This window comes from Pristiophorus japonicus, chromosome 4, assembly GCF_044704955.1.
Source record: "Pristiophorus japonicus isolate sPriJap1 chromosome 4, sPriJap1.hap1, whole genome shotgun sequence".
Lineage (NCBI taxonomy): Eukaryota > Metazoa > Chordata > Chondrichthyes > Pristiophoridae > Pristiophorus > Pristiophorus japonicus.
In genome coordinates, this window is record NC_091980.1 from 157971275 (window position 1) to 157996484 (window position 25210).

At 51.4% G+C, this 25210-nt stretch overlaps 1 protein-coding gene across 1 annotated transcript in view; it reads right to left on the bottom strand.

The window, feature by feature from the left end:
* Positions 1-25210, bottom strand: part of crip2 (cysteine-rich protein 2) — a 75725-nt gene that overhangs the window by 13247 nt on the left and 37268 nt on the right. Inside the window, exons 3-6 of the mRNA XM_070878719.1 lie at positions 14879-14936; positions 12982-13125; positions 5770-5838; positions 4466-4560 (exon numbers count right to left, since the gene is read on the bottom strand). Of these exons, the coding sequence (XP_070734820.1) occupies positions 4466-4560; positions 5770-5838; positions 12982-13125; positions 14879-14936 (366 nt within the window). The remainder of the gene's footprint in view (positions 1-4465; positions 4561-5769; positions 5839-12981; positions 13126-14878; positions 14937-25210) is intronic.

Sequence of the window (25210 nt, forward strand, 5' to 3'; positions counted from 1 at the left end):
TACACCACATCAACTGGTTCCCCCCTTGTCCACTCTACTGGAAACATCCTCAAAAAATTCCAGAAGATTTGTCAAGCAGGATTTCCCTTTCACAAATCCATGCTGACTTGGACCTATCATGTCACCTCTTTCCAAATGCGCTGCTATGGCATCCTTAATAATTGATTCCATCATTTTACCCAGTACCGATGTCAGGCTGACCGGTCTGTAATTCCCTGTTTTCTCTCTCCTTCCTTTTTTAAAAAGTGGGGTTACATTGGCTCCCCTCCACTCCAAAAGAACTGATCCAGAGTCTATGGAATGTTGGAAAATGACTGTCAATGCATCCGATATTTCCAAGGCCACCTCCTTAAGTACTCTGGGATGCAGTCCATCAGGCCCTGGGGATTTATCGGCCTTCAATCCCATCAATTTTCCTAACACAATTTCCTGACTAATAAGGATTTCCCTCAGTTCCTCCTTCTTACTAGACCCTCTGACCCCTTTTATATCCGGAAGGTTATTTGTGTCCTCCTTAGTGAATACCGAACCAAAGTACTTGTTCAATTGGTCTGCCATTTCTTTGTTCCCAGTTATGACTTCCCCTGATTCTGACTGCAGGGGACCTACGTTTGTCTTTACTAACCTTTTTCTCTTTACATACCTATAGAAACTTTTGCAGTCCGTTTTAATGTTCCCTGCAAGCTTCCTCTCGTACTCTATTTTCCCTGCCCTAATCAAACCCTTTGTCCTCCTCTGCTGAGTTCTAAATTTCTCCCAGTCCCGTTACAGGTGCTGCAGATATTCGGGCAAATGACCAAAAGCTCGGTCAAAGAGGTGGGTTTTAAGGAGCTTTATAAAAGGAGGATGGAGAGACGCAGAGGTTTAGGCAGGGAATTCCAGAGCTTTGGGCCTAGCCAACTGAAGGCACGGCCACCGATGGTGGGGCGAAGGGAATGGGCTGAGGCATTGTCAGACCGGGAGCCAATGTAGGTCAGCGAGCCCTGGGATAATGGGTGATAATGAGAGATTTAGAGAACATGATCCGTTCCCCCCAGCCCCTCACACTTTACCGGTATTGGAGTCTGAACATAAACACTTCCCTTAAAATAGTGGACAAATATGTGTGTTTTATTCTACGAATATCACCATGGGTAAGCTTCAGCCTAAAAGGCAGATATTGGCTGAAACCCCCAACTACCCATCTTTCTAAAGGGGGCTCTGCCAACTTGGGATTAACATACTGATCCCATTAGCCCCCTCTGTAACCTCTGACCTTCCGCTGGTTCCATTTTGTGCTGGCTCTACTTTTTCTCACAGTTTGGGATTTTTGATTTTGTTTTTTTTTCTTCACACAAACGCTGGGACTGATCAACACCTGGACTGACATCAGCTCAACACCACTGAGAGCAGAATAACTGAGCATTCACCTCGTTTGCTATTTATGGGACCTTGCTGTGCGCAAAATGGCTGTCACCTACATAAAAGAAAGACTTTCACGCCCACCGGATGTCGCAAAGTGCTTTACAGCCAATGAAGTACTTTTGGAGTGTGGTCACTGTTGTAACGTGGGAAACACGGCAGCCAATTTGTGCACAGCAAGATCCCACAAACAGCAATGTGATAATGACCAGATAATCTGTTTTGTTGGTTGAGGGATAAATATTGGCCCCAGGACACCGGGGAGAACTCCCCTGCTCTTCTTCAAAGTAGTGCCATGGGATCTTTTACATCCACCTGAGAGAGCAGACAAGGCCTCAGTTTAACATCTCATCCAAAAGGCAGCACCTCCGACTGTGCAGCACTCCCTCAGTACTGCACTGGAGTATCAGCCTGGATTTTTTACGCTCAAAGTTCTTGGAGTGAGACCTGAACCCACAACCTTCTGACTCCAAGGCAAGTAGCACTACCCACTGAGCCACAGCTAACACATAACAGCAGTGCTAAAGGACAGAAAGACTTGTATGTCTTCAGCACCTTTCACCACCTCAGGAAGCCGCAAAGCACTCCACAGACAAGCACCCAGTGCAATACTTTCACGTATCCCTCAACCCCGTCTGCCCTCTCAGGTTGGATGGAAAAGATTCCGTGGCAGTATTTGAAGAGCAGGAGAGCTCTCCCTCGTGCCTCGGACAAGATTTATCCCTCGACCAACATCACTGAAACTGATTATCTGGTCATTTATCTCACTGCTGTTTGTGGGAGCTTGCTGTGCACAAATTGGCTGCTGTGTTTCCCACATTACAACAGTGACTGCACTCTGAAAGTACTTCATTGTAAAGCACTTTGCGATGTCCTGAGGCTGCAAAAGGAGCTGTAAAAATGTGAGACTTTCGTTCGTTCTACTGTCAAGCTCTCTATTGTAAGGGCCTTAGCTTCTACTTGCATTGCGTCCTGTGTGATGGGATGTTTCCTGTGTATGTGGGCTCGACTCACTTTAATGCATTGGGCCCTCACGACACTACTATAATGAGGTGAGGTCCATTAGGATTTAGGCTAAGATTGTTCTAATCATTTCCATTTTGATGTTCTGGCAATGTAACCTTGTTAAAAATCCAATGATTAAACTGCAGGTCGTCAGCAATTAAGCTCGCACAACTTGGCGTGAAGTGAACTCATTCTTCGGCGTAGAAATTCGGGTGTGCCCATTTTTGGACGTGGTGGTGGGGGGGGGGGGGGCAGTGGTGGTTCCCAGGCCTGAATCGTGGGCCCCGATGTAATAGAGCTCCACCTAGTGGACTACGGCTGTAATAACAATAAACACAGTGACTATTTGCACTGTCCTTGTTCTGTCCTCCTGCGCCTGCGTCCGCTTGACTCCGCCTCCAACGCCCCCTGCCCGGAAACAGAACTGGAGGGGGGGCCCGGTAATTGACCATGTTGTTCCTCCAGGCCTGCGGGCGGCGGGCAGAGAGGCAGGTTGGGAGGAAGGGGAGAGAGAGACGGGGGGGGGGGGAGAGAGAGAGAGACACGGGGAGGGGAAAGAGAGAGAGCGATGCGGCGGGGGGGGGGTGCGTAGAGAGGCTGGGGGACAGAGTGAGAGAGAGACACGGGGAGGGGAATGAGAGAGAGAGAGATGGGGGGTAGAGAGAGACGGGGGAGGAGGCGAGAGAGAGAGATGGGGGGAGGAGGGAGAGAGACAGGGGGGGAGAAACTGGGGGGGTGGAGAGAGAGAGAGATGGGGGAGAGAGGAGAGACTGGGGGAGGAGAGAGACAGGGGAGGGGGGAGAGAGAGACGGAGGAGGGGGGAGAGAGAGACGGGGGAAGGGGAGAGAGACTGGGGCAGGGGGGAGAGAGAGATTCATGGGGAGGGGAGAGAGAGAGAGACTGGTGGGGGGCGGATAGAGAGAAAGACACGGGGAGAGGAGGAGAGGCGATCGGAGGTGAAAGAGGGAACACAGGGAAGACAGATCACATTCTTCCAGCCTCCTCTACACCCACACACGATTATTCGGAAAACTCATTGGAGGGAATGAAATCCGTAAGTCATGACACTGTCACTACTCACTTCATACCCAATAAACCTGTTAACAATCCATGACCCGCTGGGGAGACAGTATTTGTGCTGGGGTAAGGCACTTGGGCTGGAACTTGGGAGGTTTTTGCTGGAGATCTGTCTTCTGTGGCTTCTGAAGTCAGAATTGATCGAATTACACTTTGCAAAGTCAGTCATAACTTGGGCTAGGCAGTTCCAGTTACACATTCCAGAGAAACCTAAAGGTGTGACTTATCCTCCAAGGGGACCAATCAGCAAGAGGTCATGTGATAATGGAAAGCCAATCAGAGACAATGCGGCCATTTCGGTAGTGCAAATAAGCACGTCCAACAATATGCGCCATGCGGCAAGGTCATGTGACTCAGTCTCATTAAGGAGCCATCTTGTGTGTCTGTGCTTGGATAAAGTTAGCTGTATAAGGATATCACCCCCGAGGTACCCCCGATATTGCAGCGAGCTAGGCGATCGGACCGCTGCCCTCGGGTAAGTGAGGAGATGGGGGGAAGCGAGTCGGGGGATGGATAGGCGGGGGGAAATCAGTAGCCAGAGCGTTCTTTTAATGTGGGGTGGAGGGGCGTACTCTTGCTTCTCCCGACTCCACATTCAGGCAAGTATATTTTAAAACCGTATCTCGTTGGTTGTGGCCTAACAGGCGGTCACTTTACGGTTCTGTTAGGCTGCATGTTGGCCTGATTTTCCTGAGGGCAAACCAGTGGGGCCCCAAACAGGCATTAGGTCCTGTATTTGCATTATGCAAAGGCCCCAACACCCATTTCAGGCCTGGGCACTGCACGCTGATCCTTTGGCCTACACCAATATGGCGGGCAATGCACTTCCTGTCTGCCGATGGGAGGTTTAGCGGGCCAGTTAGTCCACCAAAAACAGCAGTGGCATGGCTAAATTTATAGGCCAAGGTCTTTTCCTCTTTTGATGACACTCTGACCTGAATTTCCATCGTCTCTTAGCCCCCAGTATAATCCCAGTGCTCACCTCGGCATGACCTCCGGAATTCAGGGTCTTGTTGCAGCGCTCACAGCGCAGACAAGGTCGGTGCCAATCCTTGCCCAGCGATGTCACCTTCTCAGCTGTGGACGATAAAAGGGACCGCACTTCACAAAATGGATCATTTCGAATTTCAGCTACAATTCCAATCTGATGGAGAAGGGAAAGTCTTGGGGGGGGGGATGGGGGGGGAATTGCCCCCTTTCTTTAAGATCTTTCCGCCCCAGGGCAGGCAGTGGGGCCGACCCATCCGGAACTGCCCCTGAGTCAGGGGGCGGTGGGCCGACCCATCCGGGATTGCCCCTCGGTTGGGGGGGGGGGGGGTGGAACAACCCATCCCCTGGGTCGGGGGGTGGAACGAACTATCCCCTGGGATGGGGGGGTGCGGGTGGGATGTCCCATCCGGGATTGCTCCTGGGTCAGGGGGCAGTGGGCACGTGATCCCCCCCGCGCCCCGTGTTTCCACTCCACCCGGCGAGCCAACCCCTTACTGCCCGTCGGGGGGGAAATTGCTCCGTAGAACCGTAACTGCTGCCGCCTGGCACACCTCAAAAGCTTTGCACGGCGGGCAGCTACCAATTAAAACAAAATGGCGGCCGGACTCCTGTGCCGGGCCCGACAATGGCGGATGCGGGTTCGGTCTGGCCGTCAGGCTCTTGGGTACCAGGCCACTGGCCCGGCAGAACCCCTCCCTGGTGGCCCAGTGGGCAACACCTCGGCCTCCCAGCGACTCTCGCCTTTAAGTGAAAGGGGGGGTGACATTGTGATGCGGCACGCCCGTGTCGCGCTGACCTCATCACCGCCGCGCTAACACGGTCAGCACGTGATGGACGCCGCTCTGCTCCCTCACAAACCCGCCCCTACACCACCTGAAACGACGCTCCAAAGCGCGGGGAGACGGTGTCAGAGTTAAAGAGCCCAATTTTCCCGGCTCTTCCCTCTGACTCTTGCCGGGCGTTAAATTTCCTGATCATCCCAATCGGCCTCCCCAACTTCCTGCTGAGGGAAATTTCGGCCCCTTACAGTCAGGGAGGTGGAGGTCTGCCCAGTTGGGGGGTTGGGCTGGGGGCGGTGGGGGGCGCGATTAAAAGGACACCTCTCACTGCTGTTACAACTCAAAGTACGTTCTGTCCTCGGGCTCCACGGAGATAGAGCCACAAACCCGCCAGCCTCAATTCTCCAGCTCGGCGGTCCCGCCAAACTGTCCCTCTGCATGGAGCGCAGGTTCACCTCCCAAATCTGCACGTGCTCCCCGACAGTGAGCAGCTGCCCATACCATGTGCTGGACTTACCAAAGTAGACCTTCTTCTCACACCGTGGGCAAATGTTGGGTTCCCCGGCAAAGGTAGTCATGCTTGACGCTGAGAAAGATTAAAAGAATCATGTTAAAGGGTTTGCAGAGTGTGTTGAACTGACTCGACACTAACTTTCAGTCTCTGTAAAGCTGTGGAATTCGCTGCCTCAGGGAGCTGTGGAAGCTGGGACATTGAATGGATTTGACAGAGATAGACAGTTTCTTAACCGATAAAGGATTAAGGAGTAGGCAGGGAAGTGGAGCTGAGTCCATGATCTGATCAACCATGATCGTATTAAATGGCGGAGCAGGCTCGAGGGGCCGTATGGCCTACTCCTGCTCCTATTTCTTATGTTCTTATGTATGCTCACAGGTTTGTAGAGCTGTTGAGTTGGGAGTGGCTTAGCTAGTCAAGTGATGGTCACAAGACTCAATAAAACCCCAGCCAGTTGGGCTCGGGGGATCCACGATGGGGCAGGTGGTTGTGAGCCTGGCGGATGAACTGGTAATGTGTAGTGTGATTGTTAAATCTTTTGCTAATAAACCAACTAGTTCTTCATAGCAATGTGTTGGTATGAATTCTTAAGCAAGGAACCATGAAGCAAATACATTACATCCTTAAAGTAGTAAAATGTCCCAAGGTGCTTCACAGGAGCATAATTAAACAAAGATTTGACACCGAGCCACATAAGGAGATATTAGGACAGGTGACCTAAGTCTTGGTTAAAGAGATAGGTTTTAAGGATTGAATTAAAGGAGGAGGCTGAGGTGGAGAGGTTCAGGGAGAGAGTTCCAGAGCTTGTTGCCTGGGCAGCTGAAGGCACGGCCAACAAAGATAGGACGAAGGAAATTGGGGATGGCCAAGAGGCCAGAATTGGAGGAGCGCAGAGATCTCGGAGGATTGTAGGGGCTGGAGGAGTTTATAGAGATAGGAAGGGTTGTGGGGCTGGAGGAGTTTACAGAGTAGGAAGGGTTGTAGGGCTGGAGGAGTTTACAGAGATAGGGAGGGTTGTAGGGCTGGAGGAGTTTACAGAGATAGGGAGGGTTGTGGGGCTGGAGGAGGTTACAGAGATAGGGAGGGTTGTGGGGCTGGAGGAGTTTACAGAGATAGGGAGGGTTGTGGGGCTGGAGGAGTTTACAGAGTAGGAAGGGTTGTGGGGCTGGAGGAGTTTACAGAGATAGGGAGGGTTGTGGGGCTGGAGGAGTTTACAGAGTAGGAAGGGTTGTGGGGCTGGAGGAGTTTACAGAGATAGGGAGGGTTGTGGGGCTGGAGGAGTTTACAGAGTAGGAAGGGTTGTAGGGCTGGAGGAGTTTACAGAGATAGGGAGGGTTGTGGGACTGGAGGAGTTTACAGAGATAGGGAGGGTTGTAGGGCTGGAGGAGTTTACAGAGTAGGAAGGGTTGTAGGGCTGGAGGAGTTTACAGAGATAGGGAGGGTTGTGGGGCTGGAGGAGTTTACAGAGATAGGGAGGGTTGTGGGGCTGGAGGAGTTTACAGAGATAGGGAGGGTTGTGGGGCTGGAGGAGTTTACAGAGATAGGGAGGGTTGTGGGGCTGGAGGAGTTTACAGAGATAGGGAGGGTTGTGGGGCTGGAGGAGTTTACAGAGATAGGGAGGGTTGTAGGGCTGGAGGAGTTTACAGAGATAGGGAGGGTTGTGGGGCTGGAGGAGTTTACAGAGATAGGGAGGGTTGTGGGGCTGGAGGAGTTTACAGAGATAGGGAGGGTTGTGGGGCTGGAGGAGTTTACAGAGATAGGGAGGGTTGTGGGGCTGGAGGAGGTTACAGAGATAGGGAGGGTTGTGGGGCTGGAGGAGTTTACAGAGATAGGGAGGGTTGTAGGGCTGGAGGAGTTTACAGAGTAGGGAGGGTTGTAGGGCTGGAGGAGTTTACAGAGATAGGGAGGGTTGTGGGGCTGGAGGAGTTTACAGAGTAGGGAGGGTTGTAGGGCTGGAGGAGTTTACAGAGATAGGGAGGGTTGTGGGGCTGGAGGAGTTTACAGAGATAGGGAGGGTTGTGGGACTGGAGGAGTTTACAGAGATAGGGAGGGTTGTAGGGCTGGAGGAGGTTACAGAGATAGGGAGGGTTGTGGGACTGGAGGAGTTTACAGAGATAGGGAGGGTTGTAGGGCTGGAGGAGTTTACAGTGTAGGGAGGGTTGTGGGACTGGAGGAGTTTACAGAGATAGGGAAGGTTGTGGGGCTGGAGGAGTTTACAGAGATAGGGAGGGTTGTGGGGCTGGAGGAGTTTACAGAAATAGGGAGGGTTGTGGGGCTGGAGGAGTTTACAGAGATAGGGAGGGTTGTGGGGCTGGAGGAGTTTACAGAGATAGGGAGGGTTGTGGGGCTGGAGGAGTTTACAGAGATAGGGAGGGTTGTGGGGCTGGAGGAGTTTACAGAGATAGGGAGGGTTGTAGGGCTGGAGGAGTTTACAGAGTAGGGAGGGTTGTGGGACTGGAGGAGTTTACAGAGATAGGGAGGGTTGTGGGACTGGAGGAGTTTACAGAGATAGGGAGGGTTGTGGGACTGGAGGAGTTTACAGAGATAGGGAGGGTTGTGGGACTGGAGGAGTTTACAGAGATAGGGAGGGTTGTGGGGCTGGAGGAGTTTACAGAGATAGGGAGGGTTGTGGGGCTGGAGGAGTTTACAGAGATAGGGAGGGTTGTGGGGCTGGAGGAGGTTACAGAGATAGGGAGGGTTGTGGGACTGGAGGAGTTTACAGAGATAGGGAGGGTTGTGGGGCTGGAGGAGTTTACAGAGATAGGGAGGGTTGTGGGGCTGGAGGAGTTTACAGAGATAGGGAGGGTTGTGGGGCTGGAGGAGTTTACAGAGATAGGGAGGGTTGTGGGGCTGGAGGAGTTTACAGAGTAGGGAGGGTTGTAGGGCTGGAGGAGTTTACAGAGATAGGGAGGGTTGTGGGGCTGGAGGAGTTTACAGAGTAGGGAGGATTGTAGGGCTGGAGGAGTTTACAGAGTAGGGAGGATTGTGGGGCTGGAGGAGTTTACAGAGTAGGGAGGGTTGTAGGGCTGGAGGAGTTTACAGAGTAGGGAGGGTTGTGGGGCTGGAGGAGTTTACAAAGTAGGGAGGGTTGTGGGGCTGGAGGAGTTTACAGAGATAGGGAGGGTTGTGGGACTGGAGGAGTTTACAGAGATAGGGAGGGTTGTAGGGCTGGAGGAGGTTACAGAGATAGGGAGGGTTCTGGGACTGGAGGAGTTTACAGAGATAGGGAGGGTTGTGGGGCTGGAGGAGTTTACAGAGATAGGGAGGGTTGTGGGACTGGAGGAGTTTACAGAGATAGGGAGGGTTGTGGGGCTGGAGGAGTTTACAGAGATAGGGATGGTTGTGGGGCTGGAGGAGTTTACAGAGATAGGGAGGGTTGTGGGGCTGGAGGAATTTACAGAGATAGGGAGGGTTGTGGGGCTGGAGGAGTTTACAGAGTAGGGAGGGTTGTAGGGCTGGAGGAGTTTACAGAGTAGGGAGGGTTGTGGGACTGGAGGAGTTTACAGAGATAGGGAAGGTTGTGGGGCTGGAGGAGTTTACAGAGATAGGGAGGGTTGTGGGGCTGGAGGAGTTTTACAGAGATAGGGAGGGTTGTGGGGCTGGAGGAGTTTACAGAGATAGGAAGGGTTGTGGGGCTGGAGGAGGTTACAGAGATAGGAAGGGTTGTGGGGCTGGAGGAGGTTACAGAGATAGGGAGGGTTGTGGGGCTGGAGGAGTTTACAGAGATAGGGAGGGTTGTAGGGCTGGAGGAGTTTACAGAGTAGGGAGGGTTGTGGGGCTGGAGGAGTTTACAGAGATAGGGAGGGTTGTGGGGCTGGAGGAGTTTACAGAGATAGGGAAGGTTGTAGGGCTGGAGGAGTTTACAGAGTAGGGAGGGTTGTGGGGCTGGAGGAGTTTACAGAGATAGGGAGGGTTGTGGGGCTGGAGGAGTTTACAGAGATAGGGAAGGTTGTGGGGCTGGAGGAGTTTACAGAGATAGGGAGGGTTGTAGGGCTGGAGGAGTTTACAGAGATAGGGAGGGTTGTGGGGCTGGAGGAGTTTACAGAGATAGGGAGGGATTTGAAAGCGAGGTGAGAATTTTAAAATCAAGGGGTTGCCGGACTAAGATCCAGTGTCGGTCAGCAAGCACTGGGGTGATGGGTGAACGGGACTTGGTGCGAGTTAGGACATGGGCTGACCATCCCCAGCAGCCCTGAGAATGTGGTGGTGAGCTGCTGTATAGCGCTGTAGGATTGATGCAACTGAGGGGGCAGTTAAGAGTTAACCACGTTGGTGTGGGACTGGAGTCACATGTAGGCCTCACTGGGTATGGACGGCAGGTATATAAATGGGGTCGGAGAGTCTAGTAAGGAGGAGAAACTGAGGGAAATCCTTATTAGTCGGGAAATTGTGTTGGGGAAATTGATGGGATTGAAGGCCGATAAATCCCCAGGGCCTGATGGACTGCATCCCAGAGTACTTAAGGAGGTGGCCTTGGAAATAGTGGATGCATTCACAGTCATTTTCCAACATTCCATTGACTCTGGATCAGTTTCTATGGAGTGGAGGGTAGCCAATGTAACCCCACTTTTTAAAAAAGGAGGGAGAGAGAAAACAGGGAATTATAGACCGGTCAGCCTGACATCAGTAGTGGGTAAAATGATGGAATCAATTATTAAGGATGTCATAGCAGCACATTTGGAAAGAGGTGACATGATAGGTTCAAGTCAGCATGGATTTGTGAAAGGGAAATCATGCTTGACAAATCTTCTGGAATCTTTTGAGGATGTTTCCAGTAGAGTGGACAAGGGAGAACCAGTTGATGTGGTATATTTGGACTTTCAGAAGGCTTTCGACAAGGTCCCACACAAGAGATTAATGTGCAAAGTTAAAGCACATGGGATTGGAGGTAGTGTGCTGACATGGATTGAGAACTGGTTGTCAGACAGGAAGCAAAGAGTAGGAGTAAATGGGGACTTTTCAGAATGGCAGGCAGTGACTAGTGGGGTACCGCAAGGTTCTGTGCTGGGGCCCCAGCTGTTTACACTGTATATTAATGATTTAGACGAGGGGATTAAATGTAGTATCTCCAAATTTGCGGATGACACTAAGTTGAGTGGCAGTGTGAGCTGCGAGGAGGATGCTATGAGGCTGCAGAGCGACTTGGATAGGTTAGGTGAGTGGGCAAATGCATGGCAGATGAAGTATAATGTGGATAAATGTGAGGTTATCCACTTTGGTGGTAAAAACAGAGAAACAGACTATTATCTGAATGGTGACAGATTAGGAAAAGGGGAGGTGCAACGAGACCTGGGTGTCATGGTACATCAGTCATTGAAAGTTGGCATGCAGGTACAGCAGGCGGTTAAGAAAGCAAATGGCATGTTGGCCTTCATAGCGAGGGGATTTGAGTACAGGGGCAGGGAGGTGTTGCTACAGTTGTACAGGGCCTTGGTGAGGCCACACCTGGAGTATTGTGTACAATTTTGGTCTCCTAACCTGAGGAAGGACATTCTTGCTATTGAGGGAATGCAGCGAAGGTTCACCAGACTGATTCCCGGGATGGCGGGACTGACCTATCAAGAAAGACTGGATCAACTGGGCTTGTATTCACTGGAGTTCAGAAGAATGAGAGGGGACCTCATAGAAACGTTTAAAATTCTGACGGGTTTAGACAGGTTAGATGCAGGAAGAATGTTCCCAATGTTGGGGAAGTCCAGAACCAGGGGACGCAGTCTAAGGATAAGGGGTAAGCCATTTAGGACCGAGATGAGGAGGAATTTCTTCACCCAGAGAGTGGTGAACCTGTGGAATTCTCTACCACAGAAAGTTGTTGAGGCCAATTCACTAAATATATTCAAAAAGGAATGAGATGAGGTCCTTACTACTAGGGGAATGAAGGGGTATGGTGAGAAAGCAGGAATGGGGTACTGAAGTTGCATGTTCAGCCATGAACTCATTGAATGGCGGTGCAGGCTAGAAGGGCCGAATGGCCTACTCCTGCACCTATTTTCTATGTTTCTATGTTTCTATGTATCCTTCCCTAAAAAACATTAGTGACCCAGTTGGGATGTTTTTATTACAACAATTTGACAGGGTTTACCTTTACCACCTTATTATTTTCAGATTTTTCAAACCGAATTCAAATTCTCAAACTGTGGTGGTGGGATTTAAACTCACGCTGTACGGAATTATTATTGCAGGCCCCTGGATTACTAGCCCGTGTAATATAACCACTACACCGCCATGCCCAACAGCAGTCGCTGGCTGCCTGTCACCAGCTGTAATGTTTTCCTCCACAATCAATGCTCAACGTCTCTCGCGGGTTTCCATGGCAACGCCAAGAATTCAATCACACAGAGCCAATCACACAGGAAAAATAATGGAGACTGTCATCGCACAGTGACAAAGAGGTGACCCAGTTGCATTCAGTGCCTTCAGTCATGTAACCGCGCTCTCAACATTCATTATTCATGCTGCTTTCCATTGCTTTGATGGTCCGAATGTAGTCACAAGGATGGAACGAAAACAAAGCTACTGTTTGGGTTACACGAGAAGCCAGAGATAAGCAGAACAATCGCAAATGCTGGAAACGCCTCAGCAAGTCAGGCAGATGGGTGGACATTTGAGGTGTGGCCCTTCATCAGCCCGACTGCTGGGGGAAAGAGGCCCTTGGATGGGACTGACTGAAACTAAAGTGGGCAGTGGCGAATAGTTGAAAGTCAAAAGTACAGACACATCAGGCACATTTACAGATAAAAGAACTTGCATTTATATAGCAAGTTTCACAACCTCAAGACATCCCAAAGCGCTTTACAGCCAGTGACGTATTTTTTTGAAGCATAGTCACTGTTGTAATGCGGAAAACATGGCAGCCAATGTGTACACAGCAAGCTCCCACAAGCAGATAATCTGTGTTAGTGATGTTGGTTGAGGGTTAAATATTGGCCATGGGCTATTTAACATCCACCTGAGAGAGCAGACAAGGCCTCAGTTTAACCTTCAACCTGGACAATGCTGCACTCCCTCAGCACTACACTGGAGGACCAAGCCAAGGTGTTGTGCTCGAGTCTCCAGAGCAGGGCTTGAATCCATGACCTTCTGCCACAGAGGCCAGAGTAAGTTACCACTGAGCCACGACTGCCACCTCAATAGCCTGTAAAACAAATTGTAAAATGCAGCAAAGAAGTCGAGGCTGAGGGTCATGCACTGGGCCTGAGGCCCTGGTCCTCGCACCTTTGCTGGGGCCCTTGGGAGGGGCCGCAGTTTTCAGCGCCACTGTCTTTGGAGCTTGGTCCTCGTGGGCGGTGGCCGGCTGTGCATTGTTGGCTGGCGGAGGCTGGTCATAGATGAAGGAGCCGAAACCTCCAATGTTGACGCCTGAAAACAAGAGGCAAGAACAAAGTGTGAAACAACGAGCGCAAAATCAACAAATGTCATGTATGCACCTGACAGGATGCTCACAGGATTGTAGAGTTGATGTTGCCTGCCTCTCTTCCGCGGTTATGTTCGCGCCAGGGTGTCCCTGGAGATGGAGCACGCGGTGTCCACCGGTACGCTCGCGGCCTTCCGCGAGAGGTGGGCGCCGGAGGGACTGGAGTGCATCATCACCCTCGGCAACCAAATTTTAATTTGACCGTTTACGGTTCACAAAGTTTTATTTGTTTATTTGTCGGTTCTAGTGCCCCTTTAATAAGGGGGCACGTAGCTTTATAGTTTAATTAAAATAGTTGTAGAGCTGTTGAGTTGGGAATGGCTTAGCCAGTCATGTGATGGTCACAAGACTCAATAAAACCCCAGCCAGTTGGGTTCGGGGGATCCACGATGGGGCAGGTGGTTGTGAGCCTGGTGGATGAACTGGTAATGTGTCGTGTTAAATCTTTTGCTAAAAAACCAACTAGTTCTTAATAGCAATGTGTTGCTATGAATTCTTAAGCAAAGAACCCATGGAGCAAATACATTACACCTCCAACCATATCACGGATGTTGCTGTCAACTGTGTTACTTTTCCCAAGGGGCTTAGGGCGTTACATTGTGAGGACAGGTTGCAGAAACTTGGCTTGTAGAAGATTAAGGGCTGATCTGTATGAGGTGATGATTAAAGGAGTTGATATGGTAGAGAGAGAGTGAAACTATTTCCTCTGGAGTCCAGAACAAGGGGATCATAACCTTGAAATCAGAGCTGGGCCGTTCAGGGGTATCAAGCGCTTCTTCACACAAAGGGTGGAGTAAATGTGAAACTCTCTCCCCCAAAAGGCTGTGGATGCTGAGGGTCAATTGGAACTTTCAAGATGGAGATGGATAGATATTTGTTAGGTCATTGGCAAAAGAACCATTGGGTATTTTTTTAAATAGAGCTAGTTGTTGTGATCTGCAACAGGCAGTGGGAGCAGATTCAATAGTAGCTTTCAAACGGGAATTGGATAAATACTATACGGGCAAATTTTGCAGGACTATGGGGAAAGAGCAGGGGAGTGGGACTAATTGGATAGCTTTCAAAGAGCCGGCACAGGCACGGTGGGCTCCTCCTGTGCTGTACGATTCTATAACTGACTTAAAATGTGGCACAGAGGAAGTTTGTAATCCTATTAAGAAAGAAAGACTTGCATTTATATAGCGCCTTTCACGACCACCGGACGTCTCAAAGCGCTTTACAGCCAATGAAGTACTTTTGGAGTGCAGTCACTGTTGTAATGTGGGAAATGCAGCAGCCAATTTGCGCACAGCAAGCTCCCACAAACAGCAATGTGATAATGACCAGATAATCTGCTTTTGTTCTGTTGATTGAGGGATAAATATTGGCCAGGACACCGGGGATAACTCACCGGCTCTTCTTCGAAATAGCACCATGGGATCTTTTACGTCCACCTGAGAGGGCAAACGGGGCCTCGGTTTAATGTCTCATCCAAAAGATGGCACCTCTGACAGTGCAACACTCCCTCAGCACTGCATTGGAGTGTCAGTCTAGATTTTTGTGCTCAAGTCCCTGGAGTGGAACTTGAACCTACGACCTTCTGACTCAGAGGCGAAAGTGCTACCCACTGAGCGACGGCTGACAGCTGTTGACCCAGGGTGGGTATTAGTGCTGGGGTTAGCTGCCCCACTATGCTGGGAGGATCGATTCGCCACTCACCTTTCGGTCCGTACAACGTTGCGTAGCAGGGCTTGTGGCAGTAAGGCTTGTCATCATGCTGCAGAATAGGGAGAGAGAGAGAAAGATTGTTAGTGACAAATCATTCAACCCGCACAACATTTCTTCATATTGTAGCAGTGAACACGAAATATACAAAGCAAGGCAGACAAATTGAATGGATCACTTGTGTAGATTCCAAAATACAGCAAAGTCCAGGAATGAAGCATGTCGGCTTAATTCACCAACGCACTGCCCGACAGTGTCTCCCATATCACCGTGCTCGGCAGTGTCTCCCATATCACCGTGCCTGACAGTGTCTCCCATATCACCGTGCCCGGCAGTGTCTCCCATATCACCGTGCCCGACAGTGTCTCCCATATCACCGTGCTCGGCAGTGTCTCCCATATCACCGTGCCCGACAGTGTCTCCCATATCACCGTGCTCGGCAGTGTCTCCCATATCACCGTGCCCGACAGTGTCTCCCATATCACCGTGCTCGGCAGTGTCTCCCATATCACCGTGCCCGACAGTGTCTCCCATATCACCGTGCCTGACAGTGTCTCCCATATCACCGTGCCTGACAGTGTCTCCCATATCACCGTGCCCGACAGTGTCTCCCATATCACCGTGCTCGGCAGTGTCTCCCATATCACCGTGCCCGACAGTGTCTCCCATATCACCGTGCCTGACAGTGTCTCCCATATCACCGTGCTCGGCAGTGTCTCCCATATCACCGTGCCTGACAGTGTCTCCCATATCACCGTGCTCGGCAGTGTCTCCCATATCACCGTGCTCGGCAGTGTCTCCCACATCACCGTGCCTGACAGTGTCTCCCATATCACCGTGCCCAGCAGTGTCTCCCATATCACCGTGCCTGACAGTGTCTCCCATATCACCGTGCCTGACAGTGTCTCCCATATCACCGTGCCTGACAGTGTCTCCCATATCACCGTGCTCGGCAGTGTCTCCCACATCACCGTGCCTGACAGTGTCTCCCATATCACCGTGCCTGACAGTGTCTCCCATATCACCGTGCTCGGCAGTGTCTCCCACATCACCGTGCCTGACAGTGTCTCCCATATCACCGTGCCCAGCAGTGTCTCCCATATCACCGTGCCTGACAGTGTCTCCCATATCACCGTGCCTGACAGTGTCTCCCATATCACCGTGCCTGACAGTGTCTCCCATATCACCGTGCCCGGCAGTGTCTCCCATATCACCGTGCCCGACAGTGTCTCCCATATCACCGTGCTCGGCAGTGTCTCCCATATCACCGTGCCTGACAGTGTCTCCCACATCACCGTGCCTGACAGTGTCTCCCATATCACCGTGCTCGGCAGTGTCTCCCATATCACCGTGCCTGACAGTGTCTCCCACATCACCGTGCCTGACAGTGTCTCCCATATCACCGTGCCTGACAGTGTCTCCCATATCACCGTGCCTGACAGTGTCTCCCATATCACCGTGCCTGACAGTGTCTCCCATATCACCGTGCCTGACAGTGTCTCCCACATCACCGTGCCCGGCAGTGTCTCCCATATCACCGTGCCCGACAGTGTCTCCCATATCACCGTGCTCGGCAGTGTCTCCCATATCACCGTGCCTGACAGTGTCTCCCATATCACCGTGCCTGACAGTGTCTCCCATATCACCGTGCCCGGCAGTGTCTCCCATATCACCGTGCTCGGCAGTGTCTCCCATATCACCGTGCTCGGCAGTGTCTCCCATATCACCGTGCTCGGCAGTGTCTCCCATATCACCGTGCCTGACAGTGTCTCCCATATCACCGTGCCTGACAGTGTCTCCCATATCACCGTGCCCGGCAGTGTCTCCCATATCACCGTGCTCGGCAGTGTCTCCCATATCACCGTGCTCGACAGTGTCTCCCATATCACCGTGCCCGACAGTGTCTCCCATATCACCGTGCTCGGCAGTGTCTCCCATATCACCGTGCTCGGCAGTGTCTCCCATATCACCGTGCCTGACAGTGTCTCCCACATCACCGTGCCTGACAGTGTCTCCCATATCACCGTGCCTGACAGTGTCTCCCATATCACCGTGCTCGGCAGTGTCTCCCATATCACCGTGCTCGGCAGTGTCTCCCATATCACCGTGCCTGACAGTGTCTCCCACATCACCGTGCCTGACAGTGTCTCCCATATCACCGTGCCTGACAGTGTCTCCCATATCACCGTGCCTGACAGTGTCTCCCATATCACCGTGCCTGACAGTGTCTCCCATATCACCGTGCCCGACAGTGTCTCCCATATCACCGTGCCCGACAGTGTCTCCCATATCACCGTGCTCGGCAGTGTCTCCCATATCACCGTGCCCGACAGTGTCTCCCATATCACCGTGCTCGGCAGTGTCTCCCATATCACCGTGCCCGACAGTGTCTCCCATATCACCGTGCCGGGCAGTTGCACTTTATCAGGGAGGCTTTGAGGCTGCCCCTGTAATGTTTCCGCTGCCCACCTGGGGCTCGTTTGCCATGAAGGAGTTCCGAGTAGAGCGCTTGCTTTGGAAGTCTCGTGTCGGGCATGCGGACAATGTGGCCCGCCCAGCAAAGCTGGTCGAATGTGGTCAGTGCTTCAATGCTGGGGATGTTGGCCTGGTCGAGGACGCTAATGTTGGTGCATCTGTCCTCCCAGGGGATTTGTAGGATCTTGCGGAGGCATCGTTGGTGGTATTTCTCCAGTGACTTGAGGTGTCGACTGTACATGGTCCATGTCTCTGAGCCGTACAGGAGAGCGGGTATTACTACAGCCCTGTAGACCCTGATAAAGTGCAACATCCCCACTGACACCTGGGAGTCCCTGGCCAAAAACCGCCCTAAGTGGAGGAAGTGCATCCGGGAGGGCTCTGAGCACCTCGAGTCTCATCGCCGAGAGCATGCAGAAATCAAGCACAGGGAGCGGAAAGAGCGTGCGGCAAACCAGTCCCACCCACCCCTTCCCTCAACTACTGTCTGTCCCAACTGTGACAGGAACTGTGGCTCTCGTATTGGACTGTTCAGCCACCTAAGGACTCATTTTTAGAGTGGAAGCAAGTCTTCCTCGATTCCGAGGGACTGCCTCTGATGATGATGATGCCTGACTGTGTCTCCGATATCACTGTATCGGGCTGTGTCACAGTGTGTTACTCAGCAGAAAGCCCTGGGGAACTGCACCACACTTAATGTTCCTGAGCTATTTCCGCACTTACGTCCCTGAGGGTTCTAGGACCACCCCACCTGATCGAATGCGTCGCTATTTCTTTGTCACCCACTGGCATAGTTGGTCTCTGCACCTGTTACACTCTCCAGAGACAGTGTGACTCTGTCTGAAATGTGTCCGCAGCCAAGACCGACTCGAAGAATTCGCAAAATGTATCTCAAATTTCCAGATGCTCCCCGCTAAAATCGCTTCAAAGGGATCATAAAATCTCGCAGCGCAGGAGGAAGCCATTCAGCCCATCGTGCCTGTGCCGGCTCTCTGAAAGAGCTGTCCCATTAGTTCCACTCCCCTGCTCCTTCCCCATAGCCCTGCTAATTTTTCCTTTTTCAGTATTTATCCAATTCTTTTTTGAAAGTCACTGTTGAATCTGCTCCCACCACCCTTTCAGGCTGCGCGTTCCCGATCATAACTCGCTGCATAAAAACATTCTCAATTCTTGCCCAGGTTCTTTTGTCAATTATCTTAAATCTGTGTCCTCTGGTTATCGACTCCCCCTCGCCAGTGGAAACTGTCTCTCCTTATTTACTCGATCACAACTCCTCATAATTGTGAACGCCTCTATTAACTCTTCCCTTAACCTTCTCTGCTCCAAGGAGAGCAATCCCAGCTTCTCCAGTCTCTGCATGTAACTGAAGTCTTTCATCCCTGGCACCGGCCTAGTAAATCCCCTCTGCACCCTCTCCAAGGCCCTGACATCCTTCCTAAAGCATGGTGCCCAGAGCTGAACACAATACTCCAGCTGGGGCCTAACCCGGGTTGTATATAGGTTTAGTGTAACTTCCTTGCTTTTGAACTCTATTCATAAAGCCCGGGATTCTATTTTTTTTTTTCCGTAGGATATAACAGACCCATCTGCTCCTGCGATCACTGGAGCCTTGAAATTACAGTTGGTGAGATCAATGGACAGACGACATTCCTTCATGTGCGATGTTACAGGAGACGTCAGCCCACTTAAAATAAACAGGGAAAATGCCCGTATTCAAATCATGGCCCGAGGATTATCACATGACTGGAGTAAAGCTTTCATCCTGTAATGGTGCCCACAGTAATTTTGAGGCTTACATACATGTAAATAGTCGTAACATAGCTACCAGGGACTGCTGCCCTGTTAACCCTTCGAGTACTTATCTTTATTCTCTTTAATCTTCCCTACATTTCATTCCCTGTACCTGTTGAAATTATTCCTTTCATCCATTAGGTTTGACCTTGTCCTTCAGAAATTGGTTCTTGCAATTTTAAGGACACTATTTTGTCCTTGTACAAGACCTTTATCAGGCCTCAACAACAACAACTTGTATTTATATAGCGCCTTTAACGTAGTGAAACGTCCCAAGGCGCTTCACAGGAGTATTATGCGATAAACATTTGACACCGAGCCGCATAAGTAGAAATTAGTGCAGGTGACCAAGGTATGTTTTAAGAAGCGTCTTGAAGGAGGAAAGAGAGGTAGAGAGGTGGAGAGGTTTAGGGAGGGAATTCCAGAGCTTGGGGCCTAGACAACAGAAGGCATGGCCACCGATGGTTGAGCGATTATAATCAGGGATGCTCAGGAGGACAGAATTAGAGGAGCGCAGACATCTCGGGGGGTTGTGGGGCTGAAGGAGATTACAGAGATAGGGAGGGGCAAGGCCATGGATGGATTTGAAAATAAGGATGAGAATTTTGAAATCGAAGCGTGGCTTAACTGGGAGCCAATGTAGGTCAGCGAGCACAGGGGTGATGGGTGAGCGGGACTTGGTGCGAGTTAGGACACAGTCAGCCGAGTTTTGGATCACCTCTAGTATACGTAGGGTAGAATGTGGGAGGCCAGCCAGGAGTGCGTTGGAATAGTCAAATCTAGAGGTAACAAAGGCATGGATGTGGGCTTCAGCAGCAGATGAGCTGAGGAAAGGGCGGAGACGGGCGATGTTATGGAGGTGGAAATAGGCGGTCTTAGTTATGCTGCGGATATGTGGTCGAAAGCTCATTTCAGGGTCAAATACGACACCAAGGTTGCGAACAGTCTGGATCAGTCTCAAACAGGAGTTGGGGAGATGGATGGAGTCAGTGGCTAGGGAACGGAATCGATGGCTTCGGTCTTCACAATATTCAATTGGAGAAAATTTCTGCTCATCCAGAACTGGTTGTTGGACAATTTAGAGACTGTGGAGGGTTCGAGAGAAGTGGTAGTGATCCTGTCACTAGGAATACTGTGTCCAGTTTCAGTCTCCTCAAATGGTGGTTGATATTAAGGCTTTGGAAGGGGTGCAGAGGAGGGTCACTAGACTAATTCCCAGTTTAAAGCATCTTCGTTACCCAGATAGGTACTACACTCAGATGCTGAGAGGCCTTTCCCTTGGCTGGAGAATCTCGAACTAGGGGGCACATTCTCAGGATAAGGGGTTGGCCATTTAGGACTGAGATGAGGAGAAATGTTTTCACTCAGAATGGTGAATCTTTGGAATTTTCTACCTTAGAGGGCTGTGGAGGCTCAGTCTTTGAGTATATTTGAGGCTGAGACTGATAGAGGTTTGGACTCTGAGGTATATGGGGATCAGGTGGGAAAGTGGAGTTGAGGGTGAAATCAGCCAAGATCTTATTAAATGGCGGAGCAGGCTCGAGGCCTACTCCTGCTCCTATTTATTATGTTCTTATGTCAACCTGGATTGTGTGCTCAACGAACCCACGACCTTATGACTCATGGGCGAGTGTGTTATCACTGAGCCATGGCTGACACCACATTGACCAGCTTCCTGAGGCAGAGGAGTTGAGGTGACTCCAGATTGACACACTGGGCAGTGGAAGTTCAAACCAAGTCAACCGTCTGCCAGCCTCGGTCACCTGCTATCGGTATTGGGCAGACCTGCTCTACTCCACTTGTTGATATGAGCCAGACTGGCTGGCTCAATAAAGGGACCTGAAAGGTCAGGCCTATCTGGGCAGGGGTGGGGGGTGGGGTCTGGGAGTCGACCCACCCACCTCCAGATCACCCTGCCAGCCAATGGTCTGACTGATCATGAAAATAAAATGGAATCATAGAATGGTTACAGCACAGAAGGAGGCCATTCGGCCTGTCGAGTCCGTGCCGGCTCTCTACAAGAGCACTTCAGCCAGTCCCATTCCCCCGCCCTTTCCCCGTAGCCCTGCAAATTTTCAATTCTCTCAGGTACTTATCCAACTCCCTCTTGAAAGCCACGATTGAGTCTGCCTCCACCGCCCTTTCAGGCCGTGCATTCCAGATCCTAATCACTCGCAGCATAGTCATTTTTTCCTCATTTCGCCTTTGGTTCTTCTGCTAAGCACCTTAAATCTGTGTCCTCTGGTTCTCGACCCTTCTGCCAATGGAAACAGTTTCTCTCAGTCTACTCTGTCCAGACCCCTCATGATTTTGAACACCTCGATCAAATCTCCTCTCAACCTTCTCTGCTCCAAGGAGAACAACCCCAGCTTCTCCAGTCTATCCACGTAACTGAAGTCCCTCATCCCTGGAACCAGTCTTGTAAACCTTTTCTGCACCCTCTCTAAGACCTTCACATCCTTCCTAAAGTGCGACTCTCAGAATTGGACACAATATTCCAGTTGAGGCCGAACCAGTGTTTTATAAAGGTTCATCAAAACTTCCTTGCTTTTGTACTCTATGCCTCTATTTATGAAGCCCAGGCTCCCGTATGCTTTTATAACCGCTTTCTCAACCTGCCCTGTCACCTTCAACGATTTGTGCTCATACACCCCCAGGTCTCTCTGTTCATGCACCCCCTTTAGAACCCTTTAGTTTCTATTGCCTCTCCCCATTCTTTCTACCAAAATATATCACTTTGCACTTTTCTGCTTTAAATTCCATCTGCCACGTGTCTGCCCATCCCACCAGCCTGTCGATATCCTCCTGAAGTCTCTCACTATCCACCTCACTGTTCACTATACTTCCAAGTTTTGTGTCATCTGCAAATTTTGAAATTATGCCCTGTACACCCACATCCAAGTCATTAATATATATCAAGAAAAGCAGTGTTCCCAGTACCGACCCCCGGGGGAACACCACTGTATACCTTCCTCCAGTCTGAAAAACAACCGTTCACCACTACTCTCTGTTCCCTGTCACTGAGCCAATCCCGTATCCATACTGCCACTGTCCCTTTTATTCCATGGGCTTCAACTTTGCTGGCAAGCCTATTAAGTGGCACTTTATCAAACGTCTTTTAGAAGTCCATGTACACCACGTCAACCGCATTTCCCTCTCTGTTACCTCATCAAAAACTCAGTTGGTTAAACACGATTTGCCTTCAACAAATCTGTGCTGGCTTTCCTTAATTAATCCACACTTGTCCAGGTGACTGCTAGTTTTGTCCCGGATTATCGTTTCTAAAAGATTCCCCACACCGAGGTGAAACTGAATACTGAACACGTGTGCAATTATTAAATAAGCAAACAGCAAGGATAAAGTCTGGTGCCGGTTACAATATGAATCAGCTGTTGAAAACCACTGACAGTGGCAGTCAGGCAGAAAGCTGACCACCACCTTGTCAAGGGCAGCTAGGCTTGGGTGCTAAATGTTGGCCTCGCACGCAGCATCCACATCCCACAATGTATTCAAAATATGCCTCGACATTGCTGTTGAAGTGATGGATGGATAGCCTTGTGAGACTCCTTAACACAAGACAATCTATCAGTACAATGGGCCAAACACTCTTTCATTGATTTGAAAACCTCAGAGTACTGGGCTTTGTTATATTTTCTAAATAGAATGAGGCCTTCAAACAGTGCGATCAGTGATACGCAGCGCTTCTCCTTGGTCGAGAAGGGGTTAACAATTTTTGCCCCTTTCCGTGCTGCTCAGTGGCTCTGGTGGCTTTAACACATTGCAGATTAGCCCTGTCAGAAACAATTGAAGGCAGGCTTCCAGAATGCCAAAACAAATATTGTGGCTGAGATTGGAAACACATGCCTTCTATTACTAAGTGCCGCAGCAGCCCGGCAGTCAAGCAAGCTCTCTTCCTGATTTCCTGGGGATTGTGACCATTTATCATCGGCACAGTCAGCTATCGGGGTAAGATGATAAGCAAGAAGCCGAGAGCAGGCTGTTGGACCCTCCAGAGCCCCGGATACAGTCACTCCCCTCGATCCATGGTGATCAGCATGTCATCGAGCCCAAGCTCCGCAACAGTACACTGCAAGCTTCTGGGGTTCTGGGGAGACTAATCGTCCGTCCGTGCCCACATCCACTGCTCCAGTTCAGGCTGGGCATTGTGCCTTGTCCACCGGATCTTTGGGGAGGAGACGGCCTGATTCATGTTCTTGGCAGCCCAGTGAGCCCGGCAGCTTCAGCTGGCCCCCTCCCATCTGGCCCCCTCCCAATGACCCCTCCCAACTGTACACCCTCCCAACTGTACACCCTCCCAACTGTACACCCTCGCAATGACCCCTCCCATGACCCCACCCATGACCCCGCCCAATGACCCCTCCCAACTGTACACCCTCCCAACTGTACACCCTTGCAATGACCCCTCCCATGACCCCACCCATGACCCCGCCCAATGACCCCGCCCAATGACCCCTCCCAATGGCCCCTCCCAATGACCCTCCCACCTGTACTCCCTCCCAATGACCCCTCCCAATGGCCCCTCCCACCTGTACTCCCTCCCAATGATCCCTCCCAATGACCCTCCCACCTGTACTCCCTCCCAATGACCTCTCCCAATGACCCTCCCACCTGTACTCCCTCCCAATGACCCTCCCACCTGTACTCCCTCCCAATGACCCCTCCCAATGACCCCTCCCAATGACCCCTCCCACCTGTACTCCCTCCCAATGACCCCTCCCAATGACCCTCCCACCTGTACTCCCTCCCAATGATCCCTCCCAATGACCCTCCCACCTGTACTCCCTCCCAATGACCCCTCCCAATGACCCTCCCACCTGTACTCCCTCCCAATGACCCCTCCCACCTGTACTCTCTCCCAATGACCCTCCCACCTGTACTCCCTCCCAATGACCCCTCCCAATGACCCCTCCCAATGACCCCATCAATGACCCCTCGCAATGACCCCTCGCAATGACCTCTCCCAATGACCCTCCCACCTGTACTCCCTCCCAATGACCCTCCCACCTGTACTCCCTCCCAATGACCCCTCCCAATGACCCCTCCCACCTGTACTCCCTCCCAATGACCCTCCCACCTGTACTCCCTCCCAATGACCCCTCCCAATGACCCTCCCACCTGTACTCCCTCCCAATGATCCCTCCCAATGACCCTCCCACCTGTACTCCCTCCCAATGACCCCTCCCAATGACCCTCCCACCTGTACTCCCTCCCAATGACCCCTCCCACCTGTACTCCCTCCCAATGACCCTCCCACCTGTACTCCCTCCCAATGACCCCTCCCAATGACCCCTCCCAATGACCCCTCCAAATGACTCCATCAATGACCACTTGCAATGACCCCTCCCAATGACCCCTCCCACCTGTACACCCTCGCAATGACCCCTCTCATGACCCCTCCCATGACCCCTCCCACCTGTACATCCTCGCAATGATACCTTTCACCTCCATCCAATGACTCCTTCTGCCAATTCCCCCCTTTCCTCCCATCTGTCCTCCAACTCCCTCCAATTCAGAACAACCCCCTGCGTTCCTCATGCAGAGATCAAGGGCCAAAATTGCCCCTCCTCCAGGTCCATTAGAGGCAATAATAGGACGGTGAGGCCTTCCCGATGGGGCTAGAGGATGGGCCGACACATCCACAATTGTCCCCGTTGGGTACCTGCCGACCCCTTACCGCCTGGCGGTGAGGGAAATTGCCCCACGGGAGCAAACGCACTCCAGGCGGTGCCCCCGACAGTGTTTCCCGGCCAGAGGCCGCCAGTGTCTGGGAGGCCCCGCCGCCCTTAACAGGAAGGGCGCTAGGCCTCGGCCGCCATTTTAGTTTAATTGGCGGCCGACAATGACAGTCACGGGTTCAGCCGGGCCGCCAGCAGGCAGCCTGGCACCTCCTCTTGGGTACGGTGTCGCTGATCTGTTTGGAGCCCTCCCTGGTGGCTCAGTGTGCGCCACTAAAGTGGCTGCAAAATGGATTGGGGCGGAGAATAACCATTTAAGTCGAATTAACCGCCCCGTTTGGGACAGAGGGTAATTTCGGAACCA